Consider the following 26,901-nt stretch of genomic DNA (forward strand, 5'->3'; position numbering starts at 1 on the left):
GGCCTGGCTGAATGGGAGGAGTTGGTCTTCTTGCTATGATGGTTGCAAATATTTACTAACTTATTTTTATTGACTAGTTTCTTTGTTTTAATTGAGCATATAATCTATGATCTGATTGGCAAAAGGAGATTGAGGAAGACACAGAGTTGATATGTGGGATGCTATGGAAGGACCCTTCTGAGGTCCTGTCCCCCACCCTTCACTGGCCTAGAAATGACCTCTGACTGCAGGATTTCAGGGGATTCAGGGATTCAACAGTATAGCTCTCTTGTTCTCTGCTGCCCCCACAACCCCTATGGAGATGTGTGTGTTCAGGTGGGGGGATACCTGCTGAGTTAATTTTGAAAATACAACCTAAAGGGCAGTTTTATTTCTGATCTTTGGGGTGGGAGGCCTCACAGTGGTAATTCTCCCCTCCCCCTCAGGCCCTAAGGGCGGACACATCCTCCACTGTGACTTAGTGGCTGGAGATCGGGAGCATGACCTCTGACCCAGGGATGATGAACAGGAAACCCAGCCCTGCCCAGCTCACAGGACAGCGCCAGGCGCAGCACAGGAGCCGGGCAAAATGTTCACAGAAGGAAAGGTCAAGGTTCCCACCTTGGTCACCCCGCTCAGGTGGGGTTGGGGTCTTCCCTTCACGTCTGCTGGCTCACCCAAGGCCCCCATCATCAGGCCCTCCCTTTGCCACCCTCATGCAGTGCACCTTGGCCCCGGATGGTTGGGACTGCACGGGAAGGGGTGCGAGGCCCCACGCAGCTCCTGCGTTGCTGCGCTGCCCTTCGCCCAGCCGGAAGCCACCTCTTTCCTGGGGAGGTGCAGCCTTCTGGCCTCGAGCCAGGAAAACGGGCTCAGCTGGAAGGTGTTAGATAATTAGAGGATGCTCAATTTAAACTATTGACAAATTCAGCCCCCTTGGACATCAAAGAAATACCAAACAATACGGTGCCATTGGCACCAAATTAGCCAAACCATTGATGGGCATGATAATTCCATGACTGGGTTCTCTGGTCGCTGACACCTTTCTTAACTCTCGGGGCAGAAACCCATGCCTAGTCCAACCGTTAGAGCCTCTTCTAGGGCTGCTGGAGAAAAGTGGGCCCTTTGGGTAACATCTAACCTAAGGGACCCCGGAGAAGCCCATCAGTTCCCGCTTGGGGCTCCCACTGCCAGCCCACCTCCTGCGCTGGCGGCTCCGCCGGCGAATTACGCTTTGCTGCTGCTCGGCGCTGCCAGCCGCGTGGGCAGCGAGGCTGGGCGGTCCGAGGCGCTAGGTGCGAGGGAATCCTGGCCCTACCACTTGCCCAACCGCGTGACCTTGAACGAGTTAATGAACTTCTCCACGCCTCAACGTCCCGCTCTGTGAAATGGAATATCTAACGCAGACCGTACGGCGCAGGCGCAGCTGTGTTTCGCAAACTTCCGGGCGCCGGGTGGAGCCTCTCACGGTCCCCACTTGTGATAGATCGTACGAGATGTTAAACAGTTGGGGGTCCTTCTGAGGCCACCCTAGGGGGCTGTCATCCTTTGCGAGTGGGTAGCTCCCAACTATGTCGCAAGAGGCGGAATTCGGGAGGCCAGGATCCTCGCGCCCGGGACGTGGGGGCGGGGAAGATGTGCCGGGACGTGGGATAAACCCCAATTCCTCCGCCCCACCCAAAGCCTGGAAATCCAGCCTCCGAGCCTCCTCCCCGCGGGCCCCGCCCTCGATCCCGCCCTCCTCTAACCCGCGCCGCCATTGGTGGCGCCCGGCGGCGCGGCCACTGTTATTTTTCGAATATATAAGGAGGTGGAGGTGGCAGCTGCAACTAGAGACTTTCTAGACTGGAGCTTGGACCCCGCGTCCCCTCACCCCTCCCCACCCTCCCCGCATCCCTCTCCCTCGCTCCCGGCCCCGCTGCTCTTCCTCCCTCCCTCCCTTCCCCCCCACCCCGGCCCGCTCCCTCCCTCGTCCCAGCCAGCTGTGCCCGGCGTCTGTTGGCGGCCCTGCGCCTGGCCCTCCAGGCAGCCTCCTGCCGGCCCCGCCGCGATGGAGGTGCCCCAGCCGGAGCCCGCCCCGGGCTCGGCTCTCAGTCCGGCCGGCGTGCGCTCTGGCGCCCAACGTCCGGGCCACCTCCCGGGCCTCCTGCTGGAATCTCATGGCCCCCTGGGGTCCCCGAAGCGCGCGGCCGCTTCCTCGCCGGTCACTACCCTCACCCAGACCATGCACGACCTCGCGGGGCTCGGCAGGTAGGACACCTCCCGGAGGCTGGGTGTGGGGTGAGAGGCCCGGACTAGGGTCCTGGGCCTCCTGGGAGACTGTGCGTGGGAGCTGAATCCAAGAGGTGAAGTGGGGAGACGTCTGGTGCAGAGCAGAGGGACGTCCTTGGCTGTGCCTCAAGGGCCTCAGGATTTGGGCTGTGAGACTGGGGCTGTGCAGCTCACACTCTCCAGGTGACCTGCTCTTGGTCTGTAAGAGCCTCTTTCCTCCTACCCCATTGTGCCTCCACCAAGCTGCCTCCCTAGTCTCTGCCCAGATAGCCACATTTTGCCCTAGGCTGGGGACCCCAAGCCTGGAGGGGGAACTTTCGAGTGGCAGAGAGGTGGGGTACTCAACAGGCCCGTGGCCCTGCTCCCTCCACCCAACCTACCCTCAGGGCTAGGAGTTTACACACTGAGCTGATGATCCCTCTGCTGTGCAAACCCGTTTGGTCTGCCCTGGGTTGTCCCAGCTGTAATAGAGACCCAGGTCTTGGCCATTCCTTCAGGAAGGCACGTGGGTAGGTGGGGGTCTACAAGTTTAGGGGAAGACTCTCCCTGGCTGCACTGCTAACCCACCAACCCCCAGCCCAGGCTCATTGCTCTTGCCCTGGGCTCACCTTCTGCTGCACCTGGGAGGACCTTTCCTAAACCAATCAACAAAGAGAAGGCACTTTAGGGCCGCTGTAGAATGAGCTCGCCTTGACCTGAGAAGAGGGTCTGACCCTGGGGCCATCGTCGCCCTGGTGTGTTGCTCAGTTCTTCCTTCAGTGAGCGGAACACTTCCCTGGGGCTGTGCAGAGGCTGGATGGGCCCTTCAGGTGGGTGGCAAGTGGGAACATGGGCCGCCAGCCCGAGAGCACCACATTTACCTTTCTCCTTTCCTGGGTCTCTGCTCCCTTGCCAGCGAGACCCCAAAAAGTCAGGCAGGGAGCCTGCTCTTCCACAGCCGGCTGACATGCCTATCGCTCTCTCGACGGGCATCTGAATCTTCCCTGTCATCCGAGTCCTCTGAATCTTCTGATGCAGGTGAGGCCCAGGGGTGCCTGGGGAGGTCCACTCAGTGCCAGGAAGTTTGCGGGGCTGCCTGGGCCCCTCCCAAGTGATATGATCAAATGAACATCCTTCCCACGACCTGGTTGGCTGAGGGGCCTCACCTCTTCTGAGCCTCACTACGCCCAACCCAGACTGGCTGAGTGGGTGGCAGGGTAGGGCCCTCTGCAGGAGATGAGATCTTACCTATTTAAAACCACGCCAAAGTTGCTAAACCACAACCCCACCTGGGAAGCACATAGGGCTGAAAGTTGGTCTTTAGAACATTTTCTTAGTCTGTAACTTTTGCCTTAAATCATTGTCTCTTCTAGAACAGATTGTTTTAAATTATTTTAAACCAGTTCAAGAAAAATGCTTAGCAAGCACTGTGGTTTAAAAACATGCATAAAGGGATTTCCGTCGTGAACAGGGAATGGAGCCCTGTGCCATTTGGAGGACAGTTTGGTTTGTCAGCCCTTAGAGTCCATGGTTAGGTTTTTATTTCATTTTTTTATCTGTCAAAATCCACAATGAAAAGTTTTTTCCACCCTTCTTGGGATATAGTGGGGGGGGGAATATATAGAAAATGCCACTACTTTGAAACCAAGGTGCTCTGTGTCCCCAGGTCTCTGCATGGATTCCTCCAGCCCTATGAACCCCCAGATGGCAGAGCAGGCGTGAGTAGAGAAGGGGAATTCCTACTGCCAAGGAGTCGGCACCTGCCTTCGGAAATCCTAGTTCTAGCATGAACTCACCAGGGAGGCCTGGGAAAATGGACAGACCCCTCAGGTGCCCCACTCAGTGGGGGGACTCACTGACCTTCCCAGGCCTTGGCATTCTGCTCCCTGTCCCAGAGAAGGGTCTACTCTCATGGGAGCCAACTGAGAGTGAGCTAAGAGCCGGGGAGGGTGGGGACAGTGGCCACTAGGAGCAGCAGATACTTGACTCCACCTAGCCTTTGTCTTGCAGGAATGCAAGCCCAGTGTATGTCCTGTTTTTCTTTTTTGCCTATACCCATTTTTTTTCCTGTGAAATATCACAATTTAAAAATATGGTCCAAATAACTCAAAACTTTAACTCACTTTAGGCCAAACAAAACCCAGTTGCCTGCAGACTGATCTGGTCCTTGGCCCATCAGCAGTCTCAGGCATCAATGACGCTTGGCCCTCTGGCCAGCCCCTGGGTTAGGCCCTTTGGGAGAGGGAGTGGGCAGAGAGCTGGTGGGTTCTGCTCTGGACAGATGCCTCCTCCTTGGTCATGGGGCATGGGTAGTGCCTTCCAGAGCACAGCTGTTCCCATCCAGCTGTTAAGGCCCAAGAAGGGGGAGCAGCTGCCAGCCATTAGTAGAGACAGCTGGGTACGCCCAGCCTGTGCTGGGGAACTATGGCTTTGGGTTCAGGGCAGTCACTGTCTTGCTTCCCACTGCCTTTGATCAGACTGGGCTGGGCTGCAGAGTTTGGTCATAAACAGGAAACAGGGAGAGAATTGGGTGGAGGTGGAGGGGACTGCAGGTTGGTTTTGGGTGGCAACACTGAGCTGTTCCTTGCCTTACTCCCAAGGCCAGGTGCAGATTGGAAACCAAGCCAACGAAATTGGTCATCCCTGATGCCAGGTTGGCTGGGCACAGCACACACAACCCCCTCACCATGGGGGGAGGCATCCCTTTCATCCTCTTGACACTTTAGCCCTGAGTGCCCCCCCCACCCTTGCACCTGCTTTGACGGTTATACAGTTTCTCAGAAAGAAGCCGGCTTGTATGTGTGTGTGCATAGATGCACAAAAGCTCTGCATGGCAGGTGGTCTCTGGTGACATAGCTGGGGGGCGGGGCCTATTAGAGCAGCGTCTGCTCCAGCCTCAGAAGGAACATCTGTTGGAATTCCTTGCCTGCTGGCCTCTTCTAAGGCAGGAGAAGGGGGTGGGACAGGGGCTGGGTCCTGGAAAATTCCATAGGAGGGAGGAGAGGATGTGACCCTGCACATTTGTCACTAGGGGGGCTGCTGTGACTGACTAGGGCTGATCCAGGGGAGGCCTAAAGTAGGCCCCTGTCCTGAGGGGAGCCAGGCCAGCCCCTCACATGGGGAGGGGAGCCCAGCTTTGGTATCCAGGCCCTGGAGATACCCACATTGCTGGGTGCCACAGCCTGTCATCACGGGATGGATGAATGCCTTTCCTGGCGGCCATATGGCCCTGCTGAGGTGATTTGCATACAGGTGGAAGGCCTGTGTGCAGGCTGGCGGGACCGTTGCCTTGGTGACGCCTCAACGACCCTGCGACCTACCCCAGCTGTCTCCATCACTGCCATTCTCTGGGCCCTCTTCCATTCAGGGCAGCCTTTAAAATCCCAAACTGCCCGTCATCTCCCCCCCTCCCTAATACCTGGGCCCCACTGAGAGTGGGCATTCTTCCTCCCACCCTCCCCTTCCCCTGGCCTGAGCCCTGGTCCTTGTCTTGCCCCTCATCCCTGGCCCCTGGGCCTTGTGGATTGGGACCTGGTGCTGGGTGGTGATGGGTGCAGGCGAGCATGGGTTGCATGAACCCTTCTCTGTCCTAGGTTTGAACAGGCCATCCAGGCAACCAGCCGGGTCATTCGGAAGTAAGTGCTCCCAGGCCTCCTCCACCCACCTCGGGCTTTCCCCCAGGGCGTGCAGGGCTCTGGTGGAAGAGCATCCAGCATGCTCTCAGTCCCTGCCCTGACTGCTCAACCCTCACTGTCCCCATTTCCTTCTGCAGTGAGCAGTTTGCCATCCGCCGCTTCCAGTCCATGCCGGTGAGTGTCCTCTGCAGCCCAACAGGAGGCTCAGGCATGCTGGCCAGGCATGGGAAGGAGGCATCCCGGGAGCATCTCCCAGAGGGTGGACTCCCTGCAGCCAGGTGTCCCCAGTCTGGCCTCAGGAGATGGGGGAGTTGGAGGAGGTGTGGAGAAGGTGGGGCCTGGGCTGGTGCCAGAGGAATGCAGCCCTCAGCGCCTGCTGCCCTGCCTGGCTTCTAGGTGAGGCTGCTGGGCCACAGCCCTGTGCTGCGGAACATCACCAACTCCCAAGCGCCAGACGGCCGGAGGAAGAGCACGGCGGGCGGCAGAGCTGCCAGCAGCTCTGGGGAAGACAAGGAGAACGTGCGCGTCCAGAGGCCAGGATGGGAGAGGAGGGGGCATGCCGGGGTGGTTCTCTGGCACTTACTGACCCTCCTCTCCCATCTTACCCCACAGGATGGAGTTGTCTTCAAGATGCCATGGAAGCCCACCCATCCCGGCTCTGCCCGTGCTCTGGCAGAGTGGGCCAGCCGCAGGGAAGCTTTCGCCCAGAGGCCAAGCTCGGCCCCCGACCTGATGGTACAGCAAGGGGGCTGGGCCCTTGTAGGGGCTTTGGGAGGAGGCAGGCTCGGGGAAGAGGAGGGTGGTCCCGAGCCCCCAGAAGAATGGGGGTGTCCCTATCCCCGAGTCAGTGCCTGTTCATCACTCTGACAGTGTCTCAACCCTGAGCGGAAGATGGAAGTAGAAGAGCTGAGTCCCCTGGCCCCACGCTGCCTCTCCCTGACCCCTGCTGAGGGGGATGCTGAGGAAGATGATGGATTTGTGGACATCCTAGAGAGTGACTTGAAGGTAAACAGTCTTGCCTTGCTGGGTCCCTACCTCCCCCTCCCTGGGATCTCCCAAAGGAAGAGAGCTCTGAGCCCCTGCAGCAAGACTGTGACCTCATTCCAGGGTCAGAAGAGGAATTCAAGGTAACTGAGGCACTGACCTCTGGCCAGTCAAAGAGCAGGTGGCTGGTGCTGCAGTAGGGGGAGGATGGGCAGGGTGGGGGAGCTTCTCAGGGTTCAGTACATGCCCCACCAGCGAGTGGATCCCTGCAGCTCCTTGGATCTGGGGGGCTGCCCTATGTGGAGGAGCTGGCAGGGCCAGGGTGGGCTGCTGGTTTGGGGTTTGTGGGGAGAACAGGGAAGGCTGTGCTGGAAGATTGGGGGATGGAGGGGTTTGGCCTGTGCCCGTGGGTGTGACCATATCCTTGCTGATCGGGCCTCAGGACGACGATGCGGTCCCCCCAGGCATGGAGAGCCTCATTAGCGCCCCACTGGTCAAGACCTTGGAAAAGGAAGAGGAGCAGGTGGGGCTCTGGGGTGGCCCCCCCAGGGAACAGGGAGGGGTGGGGTCCTACCCCACTGGTGGGATTTGGATTTGAGGGGTGGGTGGGTGCTGGGCATTCTGGCCCTGACCTGCTATCCCTGCCAGGACCTTGTCATGTACAGCAAGTGCCAGCGGCTCTTCCGCTCGCCGTCCATGCCCTGCAGTGTGATCCGGCCCATCCTCAAGAGGCTGGAACGGCCCCAGGACAGGGACATACCTGTTCAGAACAAGCGGAGGAGGAGCGTGACCCCTCCAGAGGAGCAGCAGGAGCCTGAGGAACCTGTGGGTGCCTTTCTCCTGGGGCAGGGCCGTTGCTGCCCACCTTGGGCACACGCCTGGGCTGCCACCTCCTTGGCCGGGTTTGTGGCAAAGGGTAGGGTGCAGGTGGCAGCCCGGACATGGCCGTGAAAAGGGGCACTGACCCTGCCCTCCATCTGTCCCACCTTCCAGAAAGCCCGTGTCCTCCGCTCAAAGTCCCTGTGTCATGATGAGATCGAGAACATCTTGGACAGTGACCACCGTGAGCTGATTGGAGATTACTCCAAGGTAGCAGCGCCCGGCCTCTTGCTCACTGTGGCCCTAGCCCAGGAACTGCTTCAGCTCCTCCCTCGCTCCCCAGAGGCCCCCTTTTCTTTGTCCTTTGTATCTTTTCATCTTTGGTTCTCACGAAGACTCCTCCCTCTGGCTCTCCTTGGTCTCCTGACTCTACCTCAAGTCTGTCCAGGCCTCTGTGGTATCTCAACCTTGGAAGACATTTCCAAGCTAAGATCTAGCTTGGAGACTCCTCCTGCCCATGCTCAGGCTTGGCAGAGTGTGAGGACAGAAGTGGAGAGTTCATCTCTTCCACGCCCCTCCTCACTTCCCCCTGCAAGGCTGTTCCATGCAGGTTATCCCTAGAGGCCCCCTGGGTTGCTATGGGAACCAGAGCTGAATTTGAAGGCCAAAGCAGGTGTGGCCTCTGGGCTTGGGAATGAAACTTCCTTCTTTCCAGACTCCTAGTCTTACCAGTTTCACTTTCTCTCTCTCATCCCTTCCCTCAGGCCTTCCTCCTACAGACTGTGGATGGAAAACACCAGGACCTCAAGTACATCTCACCAGAAACAGTAAGCAGGCTTGAGCCATTTTCTGGGTGCATCTGGGCCCACTCTTCAGCCCTTCACCTTCCCTGGGGACAGGCTGCATGGCCCAGGCCAGAGGAAGGGCTAGGGCCAGCCTGACCTGCTGGGACCAAGCCCCATGATCTCCTGTAGATGGTGGCCCTGTTGATGGGCAAGTTCAGCAACATCGTGGAGAAGTTCCTGATTGTGGACTGCAGATACCCCTATGAGTATGAAGGCGGGCACATCAAGGTGAGGCAGGGTGATGGGAGAGGCCCTGAACGCCCCACCTGGTTCAGATGCTTCCTCTGCCGAGAGGGTGAATCGGTGGAGGGCGGGTGCACTTCTCCTGGGGTAGGATCCTGCCCAGCAAGAGGTGAGGTCACCTGCCTGAAAGATGGGGAACACAAAGGGAGGGTCTGCCTCCTCGGCCCAGGGCTGCGGCCTGAGCCCCAGCTCCTCTGACAGACTGCCGTGAACTTGCCCCTGGAACGCGATGCCGAGGCCTTCCTGCTGCAGAGCCCCATCATGCCCTGCAGCCTGGACAAGAGAATCATCCTCATTTTCCACTGTGAATTCTCATCCGAGCGTGGGCCCCGCATGTGAGTCCCAGCTCTGCCCAGCCAGCTCGTGTCTGCCCCGGCCTTCTCTGGCTCGCAGTTGCTAGAGCCACTGGGATGGCCAGAGGCACAAGCCCAGCCCCTCTCCAGCCTGGGCCTCTTGCTGCATCTAAGGGCCCTCTCCTGGTCCTCAACGATGCTGACTCTTCTATTGTTCCATGCTGTTAGGTCCCCATTGGTACCCTGTTCCCTTGGCATCCACAGCAGCGCAGCCCTGAGCTGAGCTCCTTCTCCTAAGCCTCTGCTCTGCCTGGCCATCTGTCCTCCCCCTGCCTCCTCTCCTGGGTGGCCACTGGTCCGTCTGCCTGCTAGTGGCTCTCCCGCCTGGCCTCACCTGTGTGCTGGGAACCTGTACCCAGATGCTCTTTACAGAGTCCTCATCTCTGCTGCCTCCCCTCTCCTCCAGGGATTCCAGCATGTGGTATCCGCCTCCACCCATCACCAGGCTTTGGTCTTGGGCCCTTCTCCTCTGTCCCTTCTCCCCACCTCTCGTCCTCACCACGTCTTGGCCAGGAGATCTCCTGAATGCATCTCTTGAATTCTGTCCACTTCTCTTCTGCTTCCTTCTTCCTGGTCCAGGCTACATGCAGATTGTGCAACTGCCTTCTAGAAACAGCACACCTTGGTGTACTTCCTTCTGTCCCTGCCAAGCTCTCCTATGCCCAGTAGCCAGACTGATCTTTTGAAAATGTTCTGTGGCTGACACTCCTGTGCTCAAAAACCTTCTGAGGCTCCCCAAGGCCCTGAAAGGAGTGGGTGCAGGGAATAGGTCTGCTGATGCACCCTACACCATATGCCCAGCTCTTACCGCCCCTCCATGCCGGTCCAGGTGCCGCTTCATCAGGGAACGAGACCGTGCTGCCAACGACTACCCCAGTCTCTACTATCCCGAGATGTATGTCCTCAAAGGCGGCTACAAGGAGTTCTTCCCGCAGCACCCGGTACTGTGGGGAGGGAGGCGCAGTCTGCGCAGGAGGGTGGAAGCAGAGGGAAGGGGTTCGGCCAGGCTGCGCCCTAGGAGAAGAAGGGAGGGCTGGTTCCCCCCAGAGGTGCCCACTCCCCTGGATTAATGGGCCCCTTCCTTCCTGCCCTAGAGCTTCTGTGAGCCCCAGGACTACCGGCCCATGAACCATGAGGCCTTCAAGGAGGAGCTGAAGACCTTCCGCCTCAAGACGCGCAGCTGGGCTGGGGAGCGGAGCCGGCGGGAGCTCTGCAGCTGGCTGCAGGACCAGTGAGGGCCACGGCAGTCCTGTCACCTCCCTTGCCTTGTGAGGCCTGGCACTAGCTGCTCTGTGGATCTGCAGGGCCGAGGCCCTGTTGGAGGCCCAGGTGCTATCCAGGGGACAGACAGCGTGGGTGTCCCACCAGTCTGCCCCACCCCCAATTCCCCTGTCTCACCCCAGTCATGTTCCATATCTTGGTGGCACCCACCCCCACTCCGGACGAGCCCGCCTGTTAAGTTGGGTTAACACCAGCTTAAGGCAGTATTTTGTGTCCAGCAGGAGCCTTTTTGCTTCCTTGTTTGGGCCAACCCTTTGTTTCCCTGTGTCCAGAAGAGCCCCTTTGTGTATATGTCAGCTGAGGCTGGGGGACAGCCACCACCCATGAGGATGGTTCAGAGCTGGTTTCCTCCCTGGCCTGGGAGTCGGCACCGTGCCCTGGCTTCTCACCTGGCTAGGGCTGTCCTCCACCCTCTGCAGGAGTCATGGGTGTGTCTGTCATTCTGCCCCTTTCTCTCTTCCTCTTTCCTGTCCCTCCATACAAGCACTGCCTGCATAAATGTAAGCTCTTACTCTGTCGTGTTTCAGTGTTACCTGCATGCTTGATTTGTTTGTCTTTTTGCCCATCTCAGGACACTTTCATAGGCTGTTTAGGCTCCACCTGTCAAACATTAATTACCCACCTGGTCCCAGTTTTCTTGGCCCAGAACGGGATGTTATTATCCTCGGGGGCTCCCAGGGCACGGGCTAAGGCCTGAGTCTTAAGCCTGCTGGAAGCCCAGCCCCCATTGCTGTGAACCCTGGGGCCTGACTCGTCAAAACTTGCTGCTGCTTTGTTGCGGATGGACAGAAGGATGGATGGATGGATGGATGGATGGATGGATGGAAGGATGGATGGATGGCCATGGATGCACAGTGCCTTACACACAGAAACCAGGTGGAAACATTTTGGTGAGCATGACAGCCTGCAGCAGGAATATATGTGTGTTTGTCTGCATGGACAAAAATCTTAACACTTAGGGTTGGGAAATATTCAAGAGGAAATGTTGTAGAAGCAGCTAAATTAAGGACTGAGCAACCTCTGGATTCTAAATCTCCAGATGGGGCAAGGGCTGTGCTTGAAGGCCCTGATGAGTCATCTGTTGGGGCCTTGGTTCAATAAAGCACTGAGCAAGTTGAGTAACCAGCGCTGTGTCCTGTGGGGCCCTTGACGGTACCACAGCTGACTCTGATGGTGGGCTCGGGGTGGGGGGAAAGTCAGGAGAGGCTGGGAGCCTCCCTGGAGAGGGGATCTCGTGCTAACCCTCTTGCCCCGAAGTCTTTCATCTCCTGCATGACACCCCTGCCAGGACTTCAGATTCAGCCCCTCCTTCCCCTCACCTGGCTACCCAAGCACTTCTGGGCTCATCCTTCCTGAACTCTGCACCAAAAGGCAAGAGTGACCCCATCACTCAAGGATTATCATTGGCTCCCCATTGTCCTCAGGATAAACTTAAAGGACTCCTGCCCTTTAGGATTTGAGATCTCCTCAGACTCATCCCTGCAAGACAGTAGGAAAGGGCCAATCTGGGATAACAGGTCCCAGACCCAAACCCAGGTGTCTCTGAGGAAATCACCTCTGAATACCACCGCAGATGACCGCCCCCCCCCCACACGTGAGCTATGTGATAGTAGCTTTGCCTAATACAGTGCGCACACAACATATGTCCGACATGATTGTCTCTTTCTGTAAAAGTGCATCTACATTCTGAAGTAGGTGGTGCAATGATTATCTACCCCATTTTGCAGATGGGAAAATGGAGGCTGTTTCCTACCAGAGCAGCAAAAAGACTCCAGGTTCCCAGGCTAAGACTGAAGAACACTTGCCCTGTCTTGTTCTCCCACATTTCTTTGCCCAAAAGCTTGGTCTTCACTCCTGGTCCAGAGCCTCCTGCAAGGGCACAATAGGTAGGGGTTGATGAGGTGTGGCTTTGGTTTGGGGGGCGGGCTGGGATCTGCTCAGGGAGGGAGGGGTCCTGAAGGCTCCTGAAGCCCCCTCTACTGAGCAGGCAGCTGACATCAAGGAGTACATTTATTTGGGTGAGAGGACTTGCCCCAGAAAAGGGCAAATAATTATGCAGACCTCTGAGAAAGGGAGAGGTGGGGAAGAGGGGAGAGTGAGCCCTGGGTACCACCATGCTGAAACCTGCTTGCTCCACCAAGTACTCAGGTGGTCTTGTGAAGCTGTCTTCTTCCTGGTTTCACAGAAAGGCAGCTGGATGCTCCGAGAGGGTGCTCACTTGCCTAAGGTCACACAGCAGCTATAAGCAGAGCTGACATTCCAGCCTGCCCGGGACTCTCCCACCCCTCACCTCCCACCTTGGTGCCAGAGCAACCAAGGGAATGGTGTTAGGCTGCCTCACTTCTCCGTGAGTGTCCTCTTCCCACTCCTGGATCGGGCCATGTGGGGAGGAAGCAGCACAGGCTGAGTGTCTACAATGCCCAGGCTTTGTGCCAGGGCTGACACCTGTGGCCACATGTGTTCCCATCATAACCCACAATCAGAGTCACAGCTGCTGTCATGGGACACTTAGTATGCTCCAGACACTTTAGATATATTGTCTCCTAAGCCCACCAGGTAGGTATTCAGCTCAATTCTCAGGGGAGAAGGCCCTGGTGCCCACAGCTACCCTGAGGGAGGCAGGAGCCTGGGTCTGGGAAAGGGGGTGCCGTGGGTTTGGGCTCCCAGGTCAGGTCAGGCCAGGACAGGACCCCCTCTGCCCCTGGAAAGTTCAGGGGATTGGGGCAGCGGTGCCCCCATGTCCCTTCTCTTTAACAAGAGAAGCTAAAACTTGCTTCCTGGATGTGCCGAAAGGGAAGTGGATCAGGCTGGGAGGCGGTTTAAAATCCTGGGCTGCTGGCCAGTTTTAAAGGTTGTCTGGCTCTGGCCAGGGCGGGGCAGGATTCCAGTCTGCAAGAGCCCCAGAGCGGCCACATGCTGCCAGCTCATGTGGTTAAAGAGTTGTGTGGGGTTGGGCATGGGCCCAGGAGCTAGCCGGTGCCGGGCCTGGCCAAGTCAGCGCCACCAGCTGGGGTCTCTTCACCCACTTCGTAGTCTCAACTGTTCACACAGGAACTTTCACAATGACAACTTTTAAAAATAATGTTTTACTTTCTAAATTGAAGAATAATCAACATTTCATCAAGGGCACACACCTTCAACGCAGAGCTTAGTCCTGAGGAACAATCACCACACAGCTCAAGCTATAGGATGTTTCTAGCGTCCCGGGAGGCTCCCCTGTGCTCCCTCCCCCAGAGGTAACCCCTAGTCCACCTCCATCACGGTAGTCCAGTTTTGTCTGCTCATGAACTTCCTATAAATGAACTTGGAGACTTAGTGCCTTTTGTTTGGCTTCTTTCGCTCAGGAAAATGATGCTGAGATTCATTATGTTGCCCTGTTTAGTTGGACCTTGTTCTTTTTTCATTGTTGTGTTGTATTCCATTATATGGATATACTTCTAAATTGAATTATTCATTCTACCTTTTTTCCTTTGTTTTTTAATTTTTTTTAAAGCTGTGTGTGGTGGCTATGATCCCAGCACTTTTGGAGGCTGAGGCAGGAGGATCAGCTGAAGCCAGGAGTTCGAGACCAGCCCAGACAACATAAGCAATGCCCTGTCTCTAAAATAAATAAATTTTTTACAAATTAAGGTATAATTTACATGCAGTAAAATTCACCCTTTTTAAAGTATCTATGCTGCCAAAGTGAGCACTAAAACTCACCGTTGTGAGTATACAGTTCTGTGAATTTTGACAAATACATACAGTTGTGTAACAGCCAACACAATCGAGATCTAGATCATATTTATCCTACCCTGGATGGATTATTTGGGACTATTATAAATTGTGCTGGGGACATACCCAGGAGTGGAATTCTGGGTTATGGTGTGTTATGTTCGGTATTAGTATTTTCTTTTCTTTTTTCTTTTTTTTTTTTGAGATAGAGTCTCTGTTGCCCAGGCTAGAGTGCTGTGGCGTCAGCCTAGTTCACAGCAACCTCACACTCCTGGGCTTAAGTGATCCTACTGCCTCAGCCTCCCGAGTAGCTGGGACTACAGGCATGCGACACCATGCCTGGCTAATTTTTTCTATATATATTTTTTTTAGTTGTCCAGCTAATTTATTTCTATTTTTTAGTAGAGATGGGGTCTCGCTCTTGCTCAGGCTGGTCTTGAACCTCCTGAGCTCAAACGATCCGCCCGCCTCGGCCTCCCAGAGTGCTAGGATTACAGGGGTTTTAGTATTTTCTACACAGTTGTCCAAAGTCTTTGCACCAACTCACCTCCCCCCAGCAGTGTCTGAGACTTCTGTTGTTCCACATTCTCGTCAACATTGGGAAATTTTAATTTCACTCCCTTTACCAGAAAATTTGACTGCTGTATGTAGCAAAGAGCTCTATTACCGGTCAAGTGCTGACCTCACATACTGTGTGTGGCGGTGGCAGGCATTTGAGTGTCGCTGACACAGCCTGTTGTCTGACTCTCCTGTATTGAAAGATGAGACTGTATTAGTCTTGGCCTTAATTTTTTTTTTCTCAAATCAGAGTCTTAAAAAATCAAAGTGACTCTTTAGGTTTAATTGGCTGTGTGTTAATTGGCTTAAGTCCTTCTGCTGACAACAGCCCACAGCCATCTAGAAAACTTACGCTTTCTAAAAAGCCTTCATCCCTGGAACTGAGTGCACAGGCACGCTGCTCTCCACAGGCAATGCAACTGGCGGTGGTGCAGAAAGAAGTTTCCACAAGGAGGTCCCTGGCTACGAGGAATCTGGAATCAATCAGGAGAGGGTAGTTGAGTAATGATGGAGAAGTTGCTGTTTTGCAGCCATGAAAATCATGCCTTGAGAGAAGGTTCGGGGATGTGAAATGATTCACAATCTATTGTTCAAAGGAGACAGTTGGTTATGGGACAGGAGGTAAGAAGCATTCCCACCCTCCCCGCACAGCAGAAGTCTGTGTGGGTGCCAAGGAGCTCAGGGAGGGTTGCCGCTGCCACACCCAGCCACACTGGCACGCACACTCCTGGGAGGCGCGCCAGCCTCTGAGTCAGCGGGGCCTGGGGCAGCAGGAGGGGAAGGGGCCTCACGTGGCTGAGCCTGCACTGCCTTGTGAGGCCTCTTGGCTCTCAGCCCCACAGGAAGCGTGGCTGTTTGAAAGGACGAATCACGCACAGCCTCGTCCTCCTGGGGCCCAGCCAAGACTACTTCCCCAAAGGGGGGTCTGGTGGGAGGGGGCCTCCCAAGGGTGCGTTACAGAGGGTAAGCAGGGGTGGGGCTGGGGGGATGCTATGGCCTTCCAGAATTCTGAGGGAAGGGGGACTGCCAAGCCACCCCCAGGGTGACCGTAAGGGGACAGGGGGAAAAGAGGAAACACAAGGGAGTGGGAGGGACCAGGCTGGAATCTATTGACAAGATCACCTCCAAGGACACATGTGTAACATCAGGGCAGTTACTTAATCTCACTGGGCCTCTGTTTCCTCATCTGTAAAATGGGGATAGTAAAGCCCTACTTCAGAGGGTTGTGGACTGGATCAAATGAGTCAGTGTACGGAAAGCACAGGGCCTGCACCAAGCAAGTGCTGCACAGGAGTCTTGTATGGCTGATGTTGCTTAGGGCCCAGTCTAGGGTTTTCCTCCCCTTTCTGCACATGGACAAGCGGCTGGGTGAGGGGTGACAGGAGGAAAGCCAGTCGCAGTGTGCAGGAGGTGGACGGCCCCAGCACCGGTCCAGGTGGCAGTGAGGAAGCTGGGGATGGAAGTTTGGTGGAGACACAGGACGGGAAAGCTGTGCGAGTGGCCTGCAGGAGGCTCCCAGCACAGGGTGAAGCCATCTCTGAGACGGAGGGAAGTAGAAGGAAGGGAGGGACAAGGATTCCCTGACTCTGGTCTCCTTTATTCCAAGGCAGCCATAATCCACCCAATTTCAGTCTGCCTTGATTCTCAAAAAAAAAAAGCACATCCCCTCTTCTTCTTAACTTTCCTACTTTGATCTTTGGGAAATGGCTAGACACCCTCATCAGGGAGACATTCAAGAAATCCGCTGCCCAGGGCTATAGATTTCACCTAAGTGGAAGGTGGCAGGTGGTGGCTGACTGGTCTGGCCTGAGGTCTCAGGTTCTGTAAAGATCATCAGTGAGGCCAGGTGCGGTGGTGCACTACAGTCCCAGCTGCTAGGAAGGCGGAGGCAGGAGTATCGCTTGAACACCGAAGTTCAAGGCTGTAGCACACGTATGACTGTGATTGTGACTAGCCACTGCACTCCAGCCTGGGAACCATAACAGGACCCCATTTCTTAAAAAGAAAAAAGTCATCAATGAAGGTTTCATATCATCAAGAACTTAACGGGCTGTCTCTGGAGAGGGAGGTCCCTGTCTGGAGGGGTCCCCAAGGTTTGTACTGATGTCTGGGAGAAGCAGCAGAACTTACCAGGCTTGGCTGCCCATCAGTGATCCAGGACCTGGTTTGGGTAGGTGGGGGGTGGAACTCACTTTCCAGATTGAGTCAATATCAGTCACACACACCTAGCAGCGGACACCAAGGGGGTCTGAAAGGCAAGCCCCAGGCTGTCTGTCACTGTGAGGCTGGCCCTACACATGTGGGTAAAGAGCAGTGGAAGGGCCAGCGAGGCGCTGCAGGCAACCCCCAACTTGAAGGACCACTGAGGAGAGCAGGGCTGGGGTGTGTGTGGTGCCTCTGTCCACAGTCAGAAAGAGGAAGGGGAAGCACCAGGGAGGCGTGGCCCCATCGAAGCAGGTGGGTTGCATCACAAATCCAGCCACCTGTCTCCTTCAAGCTCTGCTAGTTTTTTTGTAGTGCTTTATTTATTTAACTCCTCACCTTTCTCTCTCTCTCTCTCTCTCTCTCTCTCTCTCCCCCCCCCCCCCACCTGTCTTTCTGGTGCTGATCCGGCATCCCTTCCCTGTCTGCCTCTGGATTAATGGTTGTCGATATTTATTAATTTGTTGGATGCCTACTAGGTGCCAGGCTCCACCCTGCCCAGTCCACATGCTGCATCACTTAGGAATGTGTTAGGTTCGTGTCACAGAAACCCCACGCAGCAGGCTAACCACATAAAACCTGTGCCCCTCACTCAGCAAGGAGACTCTGTGGGTCTCTGGGGTCCAGCTCCTTCCTGCCTCACTGTCCTCAGCACATGGCTTTTGACCTTGGAGGCATGAAAAGGCTGAGAGCTGCAAAAAGTCAGAGAATGGCACTAAGTGTGCCCCCCTTATCTGGAAAATGATGGCTTTCCTGAGGCCCCACCCAGGTGGTTCTCACCGTGCCCCACTGGGGAAGCTGTGCAGGCATTTCTGACTCGGTCCAGGTCCTCTGAATAAAGGAGGAAGAGCGTAGGACCCTGAGTCCAGGAAGGCTGGCTTCTTCCCACCCTCTGCTGTAATCTAGTCCTCATATCCAGAATGCCCTTCCTGCCAGCTGAACTCCTACTTCTCCAGAAAGCCAAGTTCAGAGGCTACCTCCTCCATATGGTCTTCCCAGATTGCTCCTTCAGGGTCCTTCCCACTCCTGAATCTGTTGGTGCTCTCTCTTGACTCCTACCTGCCTTGGCATTGCACTTGTCTGCACGGAGCCTGCTAGAAACTTAGCATCCAGAGGACTTACCCAGCAGAAGGAAACGATGAGCACATGAATGAACTGTGCATTCTCCCTTCCATTCAGGCCATGTCTATTCTTTGCAATCTTGAGTTCAAGTTCTCTGTCCCTCCCAGAGTCCCCGCCCCCAGCCTCTCTTACCTCTAGCTGGCTGCTGTGGGGAGCAGAGCTCCAGCCCCAGACACCTTCCACTTGGCACTGTGCTAATATTGGCCACATCAGGAAGCATCTCTGAGTCCACTTAGTCATCTGTCAAATGAGAGGCTGTGCTCAAAGTTTCTCTTTGTGCTACAAATCTCAACCATGCCCTAATTCAAGACTTGTATCCTTCTAGTGCAGGGGAAGGATTCTATCGCATTCTTATCTCACAGTTTAAAACCAGACTTCAAAGTAAGTAACTCTTTTTTTTGAGACAGAGTCTCACTGTGTTGCCCAGGCTAGAGTGCCGTGGCGTCAGCCTAGCTCACAGCAACCTCAAACTCCTGGGCTCAAGCAATCCTCCTGCCTCAGCCTCCCGGGTAGCTGGGACTACAGGCATGTGCCACCATGCCCAGCTAATTCAAAGTAAGTAACTCTTTTAATGGAATTGTCACAACCCGTGGTTGGACACAAGAGTCATATGAAAATGAGGACTGCCTGAAAGGGAAGTGGACCTGCCTCCCTGAACTGGCTGGAGTTTCATTTTTATTAAAGCTTTTGTTGAATTAATTGTACAGAAAAGTGCACATATCTTAAGTGTCCAGCTTGGTTAATATCTTTGCAATGAGAACACATTCATATAATCACCACTCAACTCAAGACTCAGAATGTGACTGTCCCCAAACCTCCCTCAGGCCCCTCCAGTCATTACCTCCCAAGGATGCCCATCATTCTGACTTATAACCGTGCGGCAGGACCTGCCTAGCTTTGGACCTCTCCTGCTAATGGAATCACATGGCATGCACACTTCTGTGACTGGCTTCTTTCACTCAGTATTGTGTCTGTGAGACTCATTCATGTTGTGTGTATCAGTAGTTGTTCTTTTCATTGTCGGTATTCCCACGTATGAGCATATAGTTTATTTATCCACTCCATAGCTGATAGATATTTGGGTAGTTTCCAGTTTGGGACAATTACGAATATACTGTGAACATTCTATACGTGTCTTTTGGTGAATATCAGCCCTCATTTCACGCAGGTAGGATCAGGAGTGGCACTGCTGGGCCACAGAGCAGTGTGGTCAGCATGATCAGGCACTGCTGGACTGGCTGTTTTAGAACTCTCAGAAGTGAAGGTTGGACCCGGAAGGGATCTCCCAGGACACACCCACAAGCAGTCTCATGTGAGATCTCCACCCTGCTGCCTGCCCCGAATCCCCACTCCCCACCAGGCTGAGGAAGCCCTCCACAATACCAATTCTACGTGGGTCCCCCACTGTCCTCTGCAGTAGTGGTTCAAGCCAGCCTCTCACTGCTGTCTCCTCCACGCCCCTCACATGAGGCCAGCCCTCTAGTGGTCAGGAACGTGGTGTGGACTCATTGAGGAGTGGACAAGGACCAGGACACCACATTCCAGATGCTAGGTGGCCCCCAGCTACCAGAACCCTCTGCCAGCTCTCTGCTCTAATCAGCGGGCAGACACGAGCCCTGGCTGAGTGATAGTGACTGGGGCCCAGGAACTGAGCCAACATCACACCCCAGCCTTGTAGCTGAGGCCCCACACTGTCTCTGGGCCCACTCCACCAGCTACAAATGTATTTATGTGTTGTACCTGTGGTCAAAATGCCCACCTGCCTTGGCCAGCCCCTGCCACCTCTTCTGGCTTCCCTTCAGCCACCCCCATCCTACCCAGGTCCTATGGCCCAAGGGGCCCAGAGTGCACTCTCTCAGAGGGCCTTGGCTCCAAGATCCCTGCCTGGGCTGTTTTGCCCTGTCCTTCATTTCTTGTCACCAAAGAGTGTGTTCAGGTCCGCTCCAGTCTGGCCTATGCGTGGCCTTCGGGGGAAGATAGACACCATCACCACTGTTATCAGACCTTCACAATGGTGCAAAGGGTCAGCCTGAGCAGAAAGGCTTCCTCCCAAGTTCTGATTTGAGCACAAATGGAAGGGCAAAAAAAGAGGACGAAAAAGGGATTCTAGGCTGAGGGAACAGTCAAGAGTTAAGGAGTGTGTACCTCTGTTTGGGGAGAGAGGAAGGAAGGAGCAGGCAGCAGGCCCAGGAAGGCCTTGAGGAACCCCAAACACCTCTGGGCCGAGCCTCCAAGCTGGGGCTTTCACCCCACTGCAAGGTGCTGGAGGTTGCTACCTGGCAGTGCTCCTTCCAACTTCTAAGGTATAAACCTCTTCTGTACCTTTGATGGCCTCCCTCAAAGAGGAGTCAAAAAGGGAGCTTTTGGAAGCGGGAGTGTGAAAGGAAAAACTCGTCAGCCCTACTAAGTGCTCGCCCTGGGTGACAGTATAAGGGGCTTCACTGGAGCCTAACCTGCCAGGGACACACAGCTGGTAATAGGGTTGGAACCGAGCCCCAGCCTTAACTCGCTGCGGTAGCCCACAACCCAAAATCAGCGCAAAACTGCCTGCACACGCACATTTCCCTCCAAAGTCATGATATCCATGGGTAACGCCCAGGAATCTGCATTTTAACAGGTGCCCCGGTGATTCTCATGCATACAGGCCAGTCTGAGAACTCAGCCCTGCATCTTCCGGCCCCAGCGTAGCTGCTCGGCCCAGGCCTGGGTCCACCCGCCACCCACGTGCCTCATAAGGCTGCAGGCGACTGGGCGGGGGGCGCCGAACCCCGCACTCCGGCGACAACTCGGCCGCCAGCCTCTTCCTGAAAGCCCACGCGCCGGGTCGCTATCGGGCCGCTGCGCCCCCTGGCGGCCAACGGGGGGCTCGGCGGGTCCAGGGCTTGGAGCCGGGACCCTGCGTGCCTGGACCGGGAGTGACCAGCGTGGCCCCGCGGCCTGCTAGGAGCCAGAAGGTCTTCGGCCCGAGGGGGAAGGCCACCTGTGCCGGAGGTCCAGGCGTCGGGAGACACCGCTCGCACCCGACCCCCAGAGAACGGCACCGGACGCGAGCGCTCCGCCCACCCCGACTGCGTTGGCTCGTGAGCGCGCCCGTGATCGGCGTGCGCATGCGCCCACGGGCCGCGCGGCCGCCATTGCTCTCCCGCGACCGAGTGGAGCGGCGTGTTAGCCGTCCGCGGGCCGGGGAGGAAGGCTGCGTGCAGCGCCTCGACGACAGCGCCCCGGAGCTGCAGGGGCAGTACACGTAGGGCGGGGTGTCCCGTTTAGGCCCGGCTGACTGGAGTAAGGACTACAAGCCCCGAAGTCTGTTGCGCCTCAGGGTTGCAGGAGGCAGTGATGTAAGCGGTTTTGGCCGCCCCCGTTTCTCCCGTCGTGGGGGGACGCGGTGGTGAGGGCTGGGGACGCGCTCTTTTGCGGCTGGAGGGGCGCCGGGGCTCAGCCACCGGGCTCTGGTTTTTGAAGCGCCTTCGCGAACCTTGTTTGACCAATATACTTGCTGACTGTACCCGCTGCCTTTCGGTCCCCGGGCCAGCCACTGAGCCGGCCAGATTGCGTTATTATTTAGTCTTTTTTTTTTGGAGACAGAGCCTCGCTCTGTTGCCCGGGCTAGTGTGCCGTGGCGTCAGCCTAGCTCACAGCAACCTCAAACTCCTGGGCTTAAGCGATCCTTCTGCCTCAACCTCCCGAGTAGCTGGGACTACATGCATGCGTCACCATGCCCGGCTAATTTTTTGTGTATATTTTTAGTTGTCCAGATAATTTCTTTCTATTTTTTAGTAGAGACGGGGTCTCGCTCTGGCTCAGGCTGGTCTCGAATTCCTGAGCTCGAGCGATCCTCCCACCTCTGCCTCCCAGAGTGCTAGGATTACAGGCGTGAGCTACCGCGCCCGGCCTATTTACTCTTTATTTTGAAATAATTTCAAACATCTCCCTTATACCCTTTGATAAGATTCAGTTATTGCAATTTTTGCCCCATTTGCTTTATGTTTTTCTCTATTCTTTATATCTTTTTTCTGTGGACCCTGTGAGTTAGTTGCAGATATGCTATCTCTTTACCTCTATAGCGATTCCCCTGTGTGTATTTTCTAAAAACAAGGACATGCTCCTACATTCAAAATTGGATAACATCGATCAAGACTGTTTTCTAATCCATAGTCCGTATTTAAATGTTCCTATTTGTCCTCACAATGCCCTTTATGGAAATCACCTTTTTTTTGGTTCCAATCCAGGCACACACTTGCATTCAACTGTTGCGTCTCTTTTTAGTTTCCTTCAGTGCAGAGCAGCTCCTCAAGTTTTCCATGGCTTTCATGACCTTGACGCTTTTGAAAGTTGCTGACCAGTTGTTTTGTAGAACTAGGTTTAGGGTTGTCTGAGGTTTCTTCACCACTAGACTCTGTTAGGTGGTGCTGACCTGATGCTGTTATTTAGAGGCTGGGGAGTGTCCTGCCACACTGGCCTCTGGACACACTTCCAGACCCTGCTCCGCCAGGCCCTTCCTGTGTGTGCTCTCCCTGCTGGGTTTTCACTCTTACCTCATCAAGGTCTTTGGCTTCCCATAGCACCTACCCTGGAACCATGGTCCACGCCTTCCTCATCCACACCTTGAGGGCCCTGCATGCTGAGGACACGGGGCTTTGCCGAGTGCTCTACTCCTGTGTCTTTGGCGCCGAGAAGTCACCTGATGACCTGCGGCCACACGGTGCCGAGAGGGACAGACTCCTCCACAAGGAGCAGATTTTGGCTGTGGCCAGGTAACTGCATAACCCAGCCCCAGGTATTTTGGGGGACTCAGAAAAACAGGAGGCCTAAGAAGCAGAAAGTTTAGAGTGGTGTTTCTCAGAGTCTTCCATAGTTGTTAATAAGTGTTATATGAAAAAGGATTAAAGAAATAATACTGCTGTTGTCATTAATGTTAGTGTTTATTGAGCTGGTAAGTATGTGCTAATCATTTATGTTCTGAGCATTTCATGTATATTAACTCATTTAATTCTCAGGATAGTTTTCTAAGGTAGGTGCAGTTATTATCTCTACCTTATAGATGAGTAAACTGAAGTACAGAGTGTTTAAGGAATTTAATCTGCCCAAGGTTATGCAGCTAGAAAGTGGCAGAACTGAGATTTGAGTTTAGGCAGGCCAACCCCAGTACAGATTAAACGTGCTTTTCAGGGTAGGACTTCTCAGGGCCTTTAGTATGCCTGTAGACTTTATTAATCTCTAAGGAAGAGAGAGAATGTGGTACATGGGGACTCTATAACTAGGGCCTCCAGAAAGCCTGGGATCCAGAACACAGTTTGGAAAACACTGTTCCAGACTGGGTAGCTAGCCTTGGACCTTCCCCTCGCAGACCCAGACAGACTGGCAGGTGCTAAAGTCTCCCTGCCCCTTTGCATTCTGAGTGAGGGATTACTACACCGGACAACCTTTTGCTGGCTCCTGCCTTCCCCTTGGTTTTTTTGTCTTTCCCCTCCCTATAGCACAGAAAACCACACAAATGCCTTTAAAACCAGCCTGTGCATGACCCAAACTGGAAGGCAATCCAGGAAGGATCAAAGGGAGCTTTCAAAAGCCTTGACAATCTGGCCGGGGCGTGGTGGATCACACCTGTAATCCTAGCACTCTCGGAGGCCCAGGTGGGAGGATCCCTTGAGCTCAGGAGTTCGAGACCAGCCTCAGCAAGAGCGAGACCCCATCTCTACTAAAAAGTAGAAAGAAATTAGCTGGACAACTAAAGATATATGGAAAAAATTAGCTGGGCATGGTGGCGTGTGCCTGTAGTCCCGGCTACCCGGGAGGCTGAGGCAGGAGGATCGCTTGAGCCCAGGAGTTTGAGGTTGCTGTGAGCTAGACTGACACCATGGCACGCTAGCCTGGGTGACAGGGCGAGACTCTATCTCAAAAGAAAAAGAAAAAAAAAAAGCTTTGACAATCAAGTGGAAGGTTTTCTTTTTTACCTGGAGAGGATTGCAGGATGGGTGGAGGGTGGAGAGGTTGGACAGCCCAGTTTGGGCAATAAATTTATTCTCCTCCTCGTCACTTACTTCTGTGAAGCAGGTGGAGGCAGGATCTTCTTCCTCTCCTGCCCTTTTCTAGCCCACAGAGCTGGGTTCAAAACCTGCCTTCTCTTTGCCACGTGGAGTGAAGTGGTTCAGGACCTGGAGGCTGGGGCTTGGATTCCTATCTAGGCTCACGCTTCCTGGCTGTGTGGCCCTGGGCAGGTCACTTAGTCTCTCTGGGCCTCAATTCTCTCACCTGAGACGTGGAAATAATGGTAGCTGCCAGCACCAGGGGTGGTCATGAGGATGACAGAAGTGTGTATGTGTACTGCCAAGGCGGCCTTACCAGGCCTGTCACCCGCCAGCCTGACCTGCCCGTTCTCCCCAGGCAGGTGGAGTCAATGTGCCAGTTGCAGCTGCAGGCATCCGGCAGGCCCCCCATGGACCTGCAGCCCCAGTCCTCAGATGAGCCAGTGCCCTTGCACGAGGCCCCACGCGGAGCCTTCCACCTGGCTGCAGGCGACCCTTTCCAGGAGCCACGGACGGTGGTGTGGCTGGGCGTGCTCTCATTAGGCTTTGCCCTGGTGCTGGACGCCCATGACAACCTGCTGCTGGCTGAGGGCACACTCCGGCTGCTGGCCCGTCTCCTCGTGGACCACCTCCGGTTGCTGGCCCCTGGCACCAACCTCTTGCTACGGGCCGACCGCATTGAGGGCATCCTCACCCGTTTCCTGCCCCATGGTCAGCTGCTGTTCCTCAACGACCAGTTCGTCCAGGGCCTGGAGAAGGAATTCAGTGCTGCCTGGCCCCGCTGATTCCTTGCTGGAATGGGGCCTCCCAAGAGGGCAAAGAAGGAGGGCAGAGGCCGGACACACAGCCAGGTGAAGGATGGCATCTGCCTCCTGCCCAGCCTGCTCCCAGCTCTGATGTACTGCCACACTCAGGACAAGTGGGCTGGACAGAGGGTGGAGGGGGTGCTGTGTCCTCAGGTTGGTAAAATCGCAGAACATCCTGAGCCTAGAGCTGCCATGTGACTTTTTCAGACTGCTACCTTGTCCTTAACCCACCTTTCTCCAGCGCCAGCAGCCACTGGTGCAGGAGTGGTCAGGAGGGGCTGTCAGGAACTTAGCCCGCCTTGTCCTTCCAAACTCAAAGTCATTGCAACACAAAAGGGGTCTCAGGGAGCTGTGCCCACACCCTGGCAGGCCCCGGCCCCGACTTTGTGTCCACTTAGGTGATATTGTTGGTGAGAGCCTGCCCGGTGTCCAGCCCCGCCGAGGTTCAGAGTTGTGTGAGCCATTTGGCAGGAGGATTCTGAAGCTCCTTTTGCACTGAGCCCATGCCCGCCGGGCAGGCACCAGATCAGATCATCACCGGCTTTCCTCACCTACAGGGAGAGAAGGTGCCGGCAGGTGAATGTGAGAGGTCTGGTCTGATGGTGATGTCTTTCTCATTTTGAATTAAAAGCACTGGCAGTGTGATCTCACCCTCTACTTCTGTGAATTTGACGAAGGCAGTCTGCTCCTAGGAGAGAGCACCTCTCTAGATGGCGCTCAAGCTGGGTGACTGAGCCTTTGTGGTCAAGGGTCCCTCCAAGAGGCTGTTCCATCCCTCATCTCCCACCTTATCTCTGTCTCTGTATGTGCCTTCTTTGCATGGCGGCGCTCTGACAAGGCTCAGCGCGGGTGGTTTGTGCGGGAGATGATCCCTGGAAGCAGGGAGGGCAGGCAGCCTGTGCAGATGCCTCATCTAGTCTGTTAGGACGTGGGTGGGGAGCTTAGTGCCCTGGGGCCAGCACACAGCAGTCATCTCTGAATTACCTCACCTGAGGGGTGAGGAGCTGTGGGTATTTGTCTTCCCACTCCCTGTAGTCAGTGGTTGTGGGTTGATCCCAGGGTATGTAAATTCCCTGGTTCTTCCTGCCCTCAGGCAGTGTGGGCCTGGGCCCACCTGCACCATAATGAGGCCCAAGGGTATATGCGTGGGGTACTGAACACCAGTTGTTAGGGGGTCTTTAATCAGCAGCTTATAGTGATGTTTTAAAATTATTCAGTTGGAAAAAAACTCAGTTTACATCCATTTTCGTGATCTGCCTGTTACCAAGAAGGGCGAGGCTTTCTTGGCGTGGGCAGAATGCGCCTCCTAGGTGGTCATAGTGCCGGCGTGGGCCCACTTTCACGCTTGCCATGTGTCCGTTGCCCTTGGGCACCCGGGACAGACCCACCACACCCACGCACGTAGGAGGGGTACTGATGATCGGCCCTTCTCAGTCTATAGCCAAGGCCTAACCATGCCAGGCCTTCCACCACCCCTGTCACCATCACTGGGACTGGGCTACCTTATCCATCTTAGGGTTCTACAAATCACCCCCTGATCTTGAAGACCTAAAGGGACATCAATCTGAGTGGCCAGAAATGTCCCACAGGCCCCAGTGGGGACGCCCCTACCCTATACAGTCTGCTCTCCCGGGGCTGTTCCTCCCCTCACTGCGGGCGTGCGGTCCTGGTGGAGCAGCCGTGTACTCACAAGAGTGGGCCATTCTGGCTTCAATGGAAAGGTGCACACTTGCTGGTCTAAATTCTTTCTGCCTGTTTTTCAATCTTGAGTGTAAGAAAGAATTTGAGACCCTGCTCCCTGGAGGCTGTGGAAAGTTGAGGTAGGTGTGGCTGGTGGCCTTGGTTCCCATCAACACAGAGTGGCACAGACTGAGTCCATGCCCTGGGGACACTGAGCCCCTGGTCTCTATTGTTCTGGATGCCCCCTGGGCCAGAGTTTCTTTAACCCGGTGAGTTCACCCACACCTTTTCTGCACTTTCCAGCTCCTCTGGCCGAGTTTTCACCACAACTTAGGCTCACCTCACATTCACCTAGCCCACCTTGGCCTGCTGCTCTGCTGGGTGCTGTGCAGGGTACAGAGAGG

At 55.3% G+C, this 26,901-nt stretch overlaps 2 protein-coding genes and 1 long non-coding RNA gene across 4 annotated transcripts; 2 read left to right on the forward strand and 1 right to left on the reverse strand.

The window, feature by feature from the left end:
• Nucleotides 1-1,315: 1,315 nt before the first annotated feature.
• On the forward strand, nucleotides 1,316-11,511 carry CDC25B (cell division cycle 25B). The gene is made up of 16 exons (XM_045529022.1): nucleotides 1,316-2,229; nucleotides 3,146-3,267; nucleotides 3,896-3,947; nucleotides 5,823-5,864; nucleotides 6,002-6,038; nucleotides 6,261-6,383; nucleotides 6,477-6,599; nucleotides 6,735-6,869; nucleotides 7,291-7,371; nucleotides 7,497-7,673; nucleotides 7,842-7,937; nucleotides 8,432-8,494; nucleotides 8,642-8,740; nucleotides 8,957-9,090; nucleotides 9,938-10,049; nucleotides 10,203-11,511. Exons 1-16 carry the CDS (start codon nucleotides 2,030-2,032, stop codon nucleotides 10,341-10,343), a joined length of 1,737 nt encoding a protein of 578 aa, XP_045384978.1. The 5' UTR covers nucleotides 1,316-2,029; the 3' UTR covers nucleotides 10,344-11,511.
• A 3,259-nt stretch (nucleotides 11,512-14,770) lies between these two features.
• LOC123622554 lies at nucleotides 14,771-18,157 on the reverse strand. The gene is made up of 3 exons (XR_006729543.1): nucleotides 18,118-18,157; nucleotides 15,014-15,134; nucleotides 14,771-14,852 (listed from the first exon to the last, which is right to left on the reverse strand). It is a non-coding gene; the product is annotated as an uncharacterized LOC123622554 (long non-coding RNA).
• A 2,934-nt stretch (nucleotides 18,158-21,091) lies between these two features.
• On the forward strand, nucleotides 21,092-25,467 carry AP5S1 (adaptor related protein complex 5 subunit sigma 1). Of its 2 annotated transcripts, none has more exons than XM_045529023.1 (3): nucleotides 21,092-21,323; nucleotides 22,548-22,739; nucleotides 24,370-25,467. In XM_045529023.1, exons 2-3 carry the CDS (start codon nucleotides 22,564-22,566, stop codon nucleotides 24,794-24,796), a joined length of 603 nt encoding a protein of 200 aa, XP_045384979.1. In that variant the 5' UTR covers nucleotides 21,092-21,323; nucleotides 22,548-22,563; the 3' UTR covers nucleotides 24,797-25,467. The 2 variants fall into 2 exon arrangements, with proteins under 2 accessions (XP_045384979.1, XP_045384980.1); XM_045529024.1 differs by having other exon boundaries at nucleotides 21,092-21,267.
• The last annotated feature ends 1,434 nt before the right edge of the window (nucleotides 25,468-26,901 follow it).

Source organism: Lemur catta, chromosome 17 (genome assembly GCF_020740605.2).
Source record: "Lemur catta isolate mLemCat1 chromosome 17, mLemCat1.pri, whole genome shotgun sequence".
Taxonomy (NCBI): domain Eukaryota; kingdom Metazoa; phylum Chordata; class Mammalia; order Primates; family Lemuridae; genus Lemur; species Lemur catta.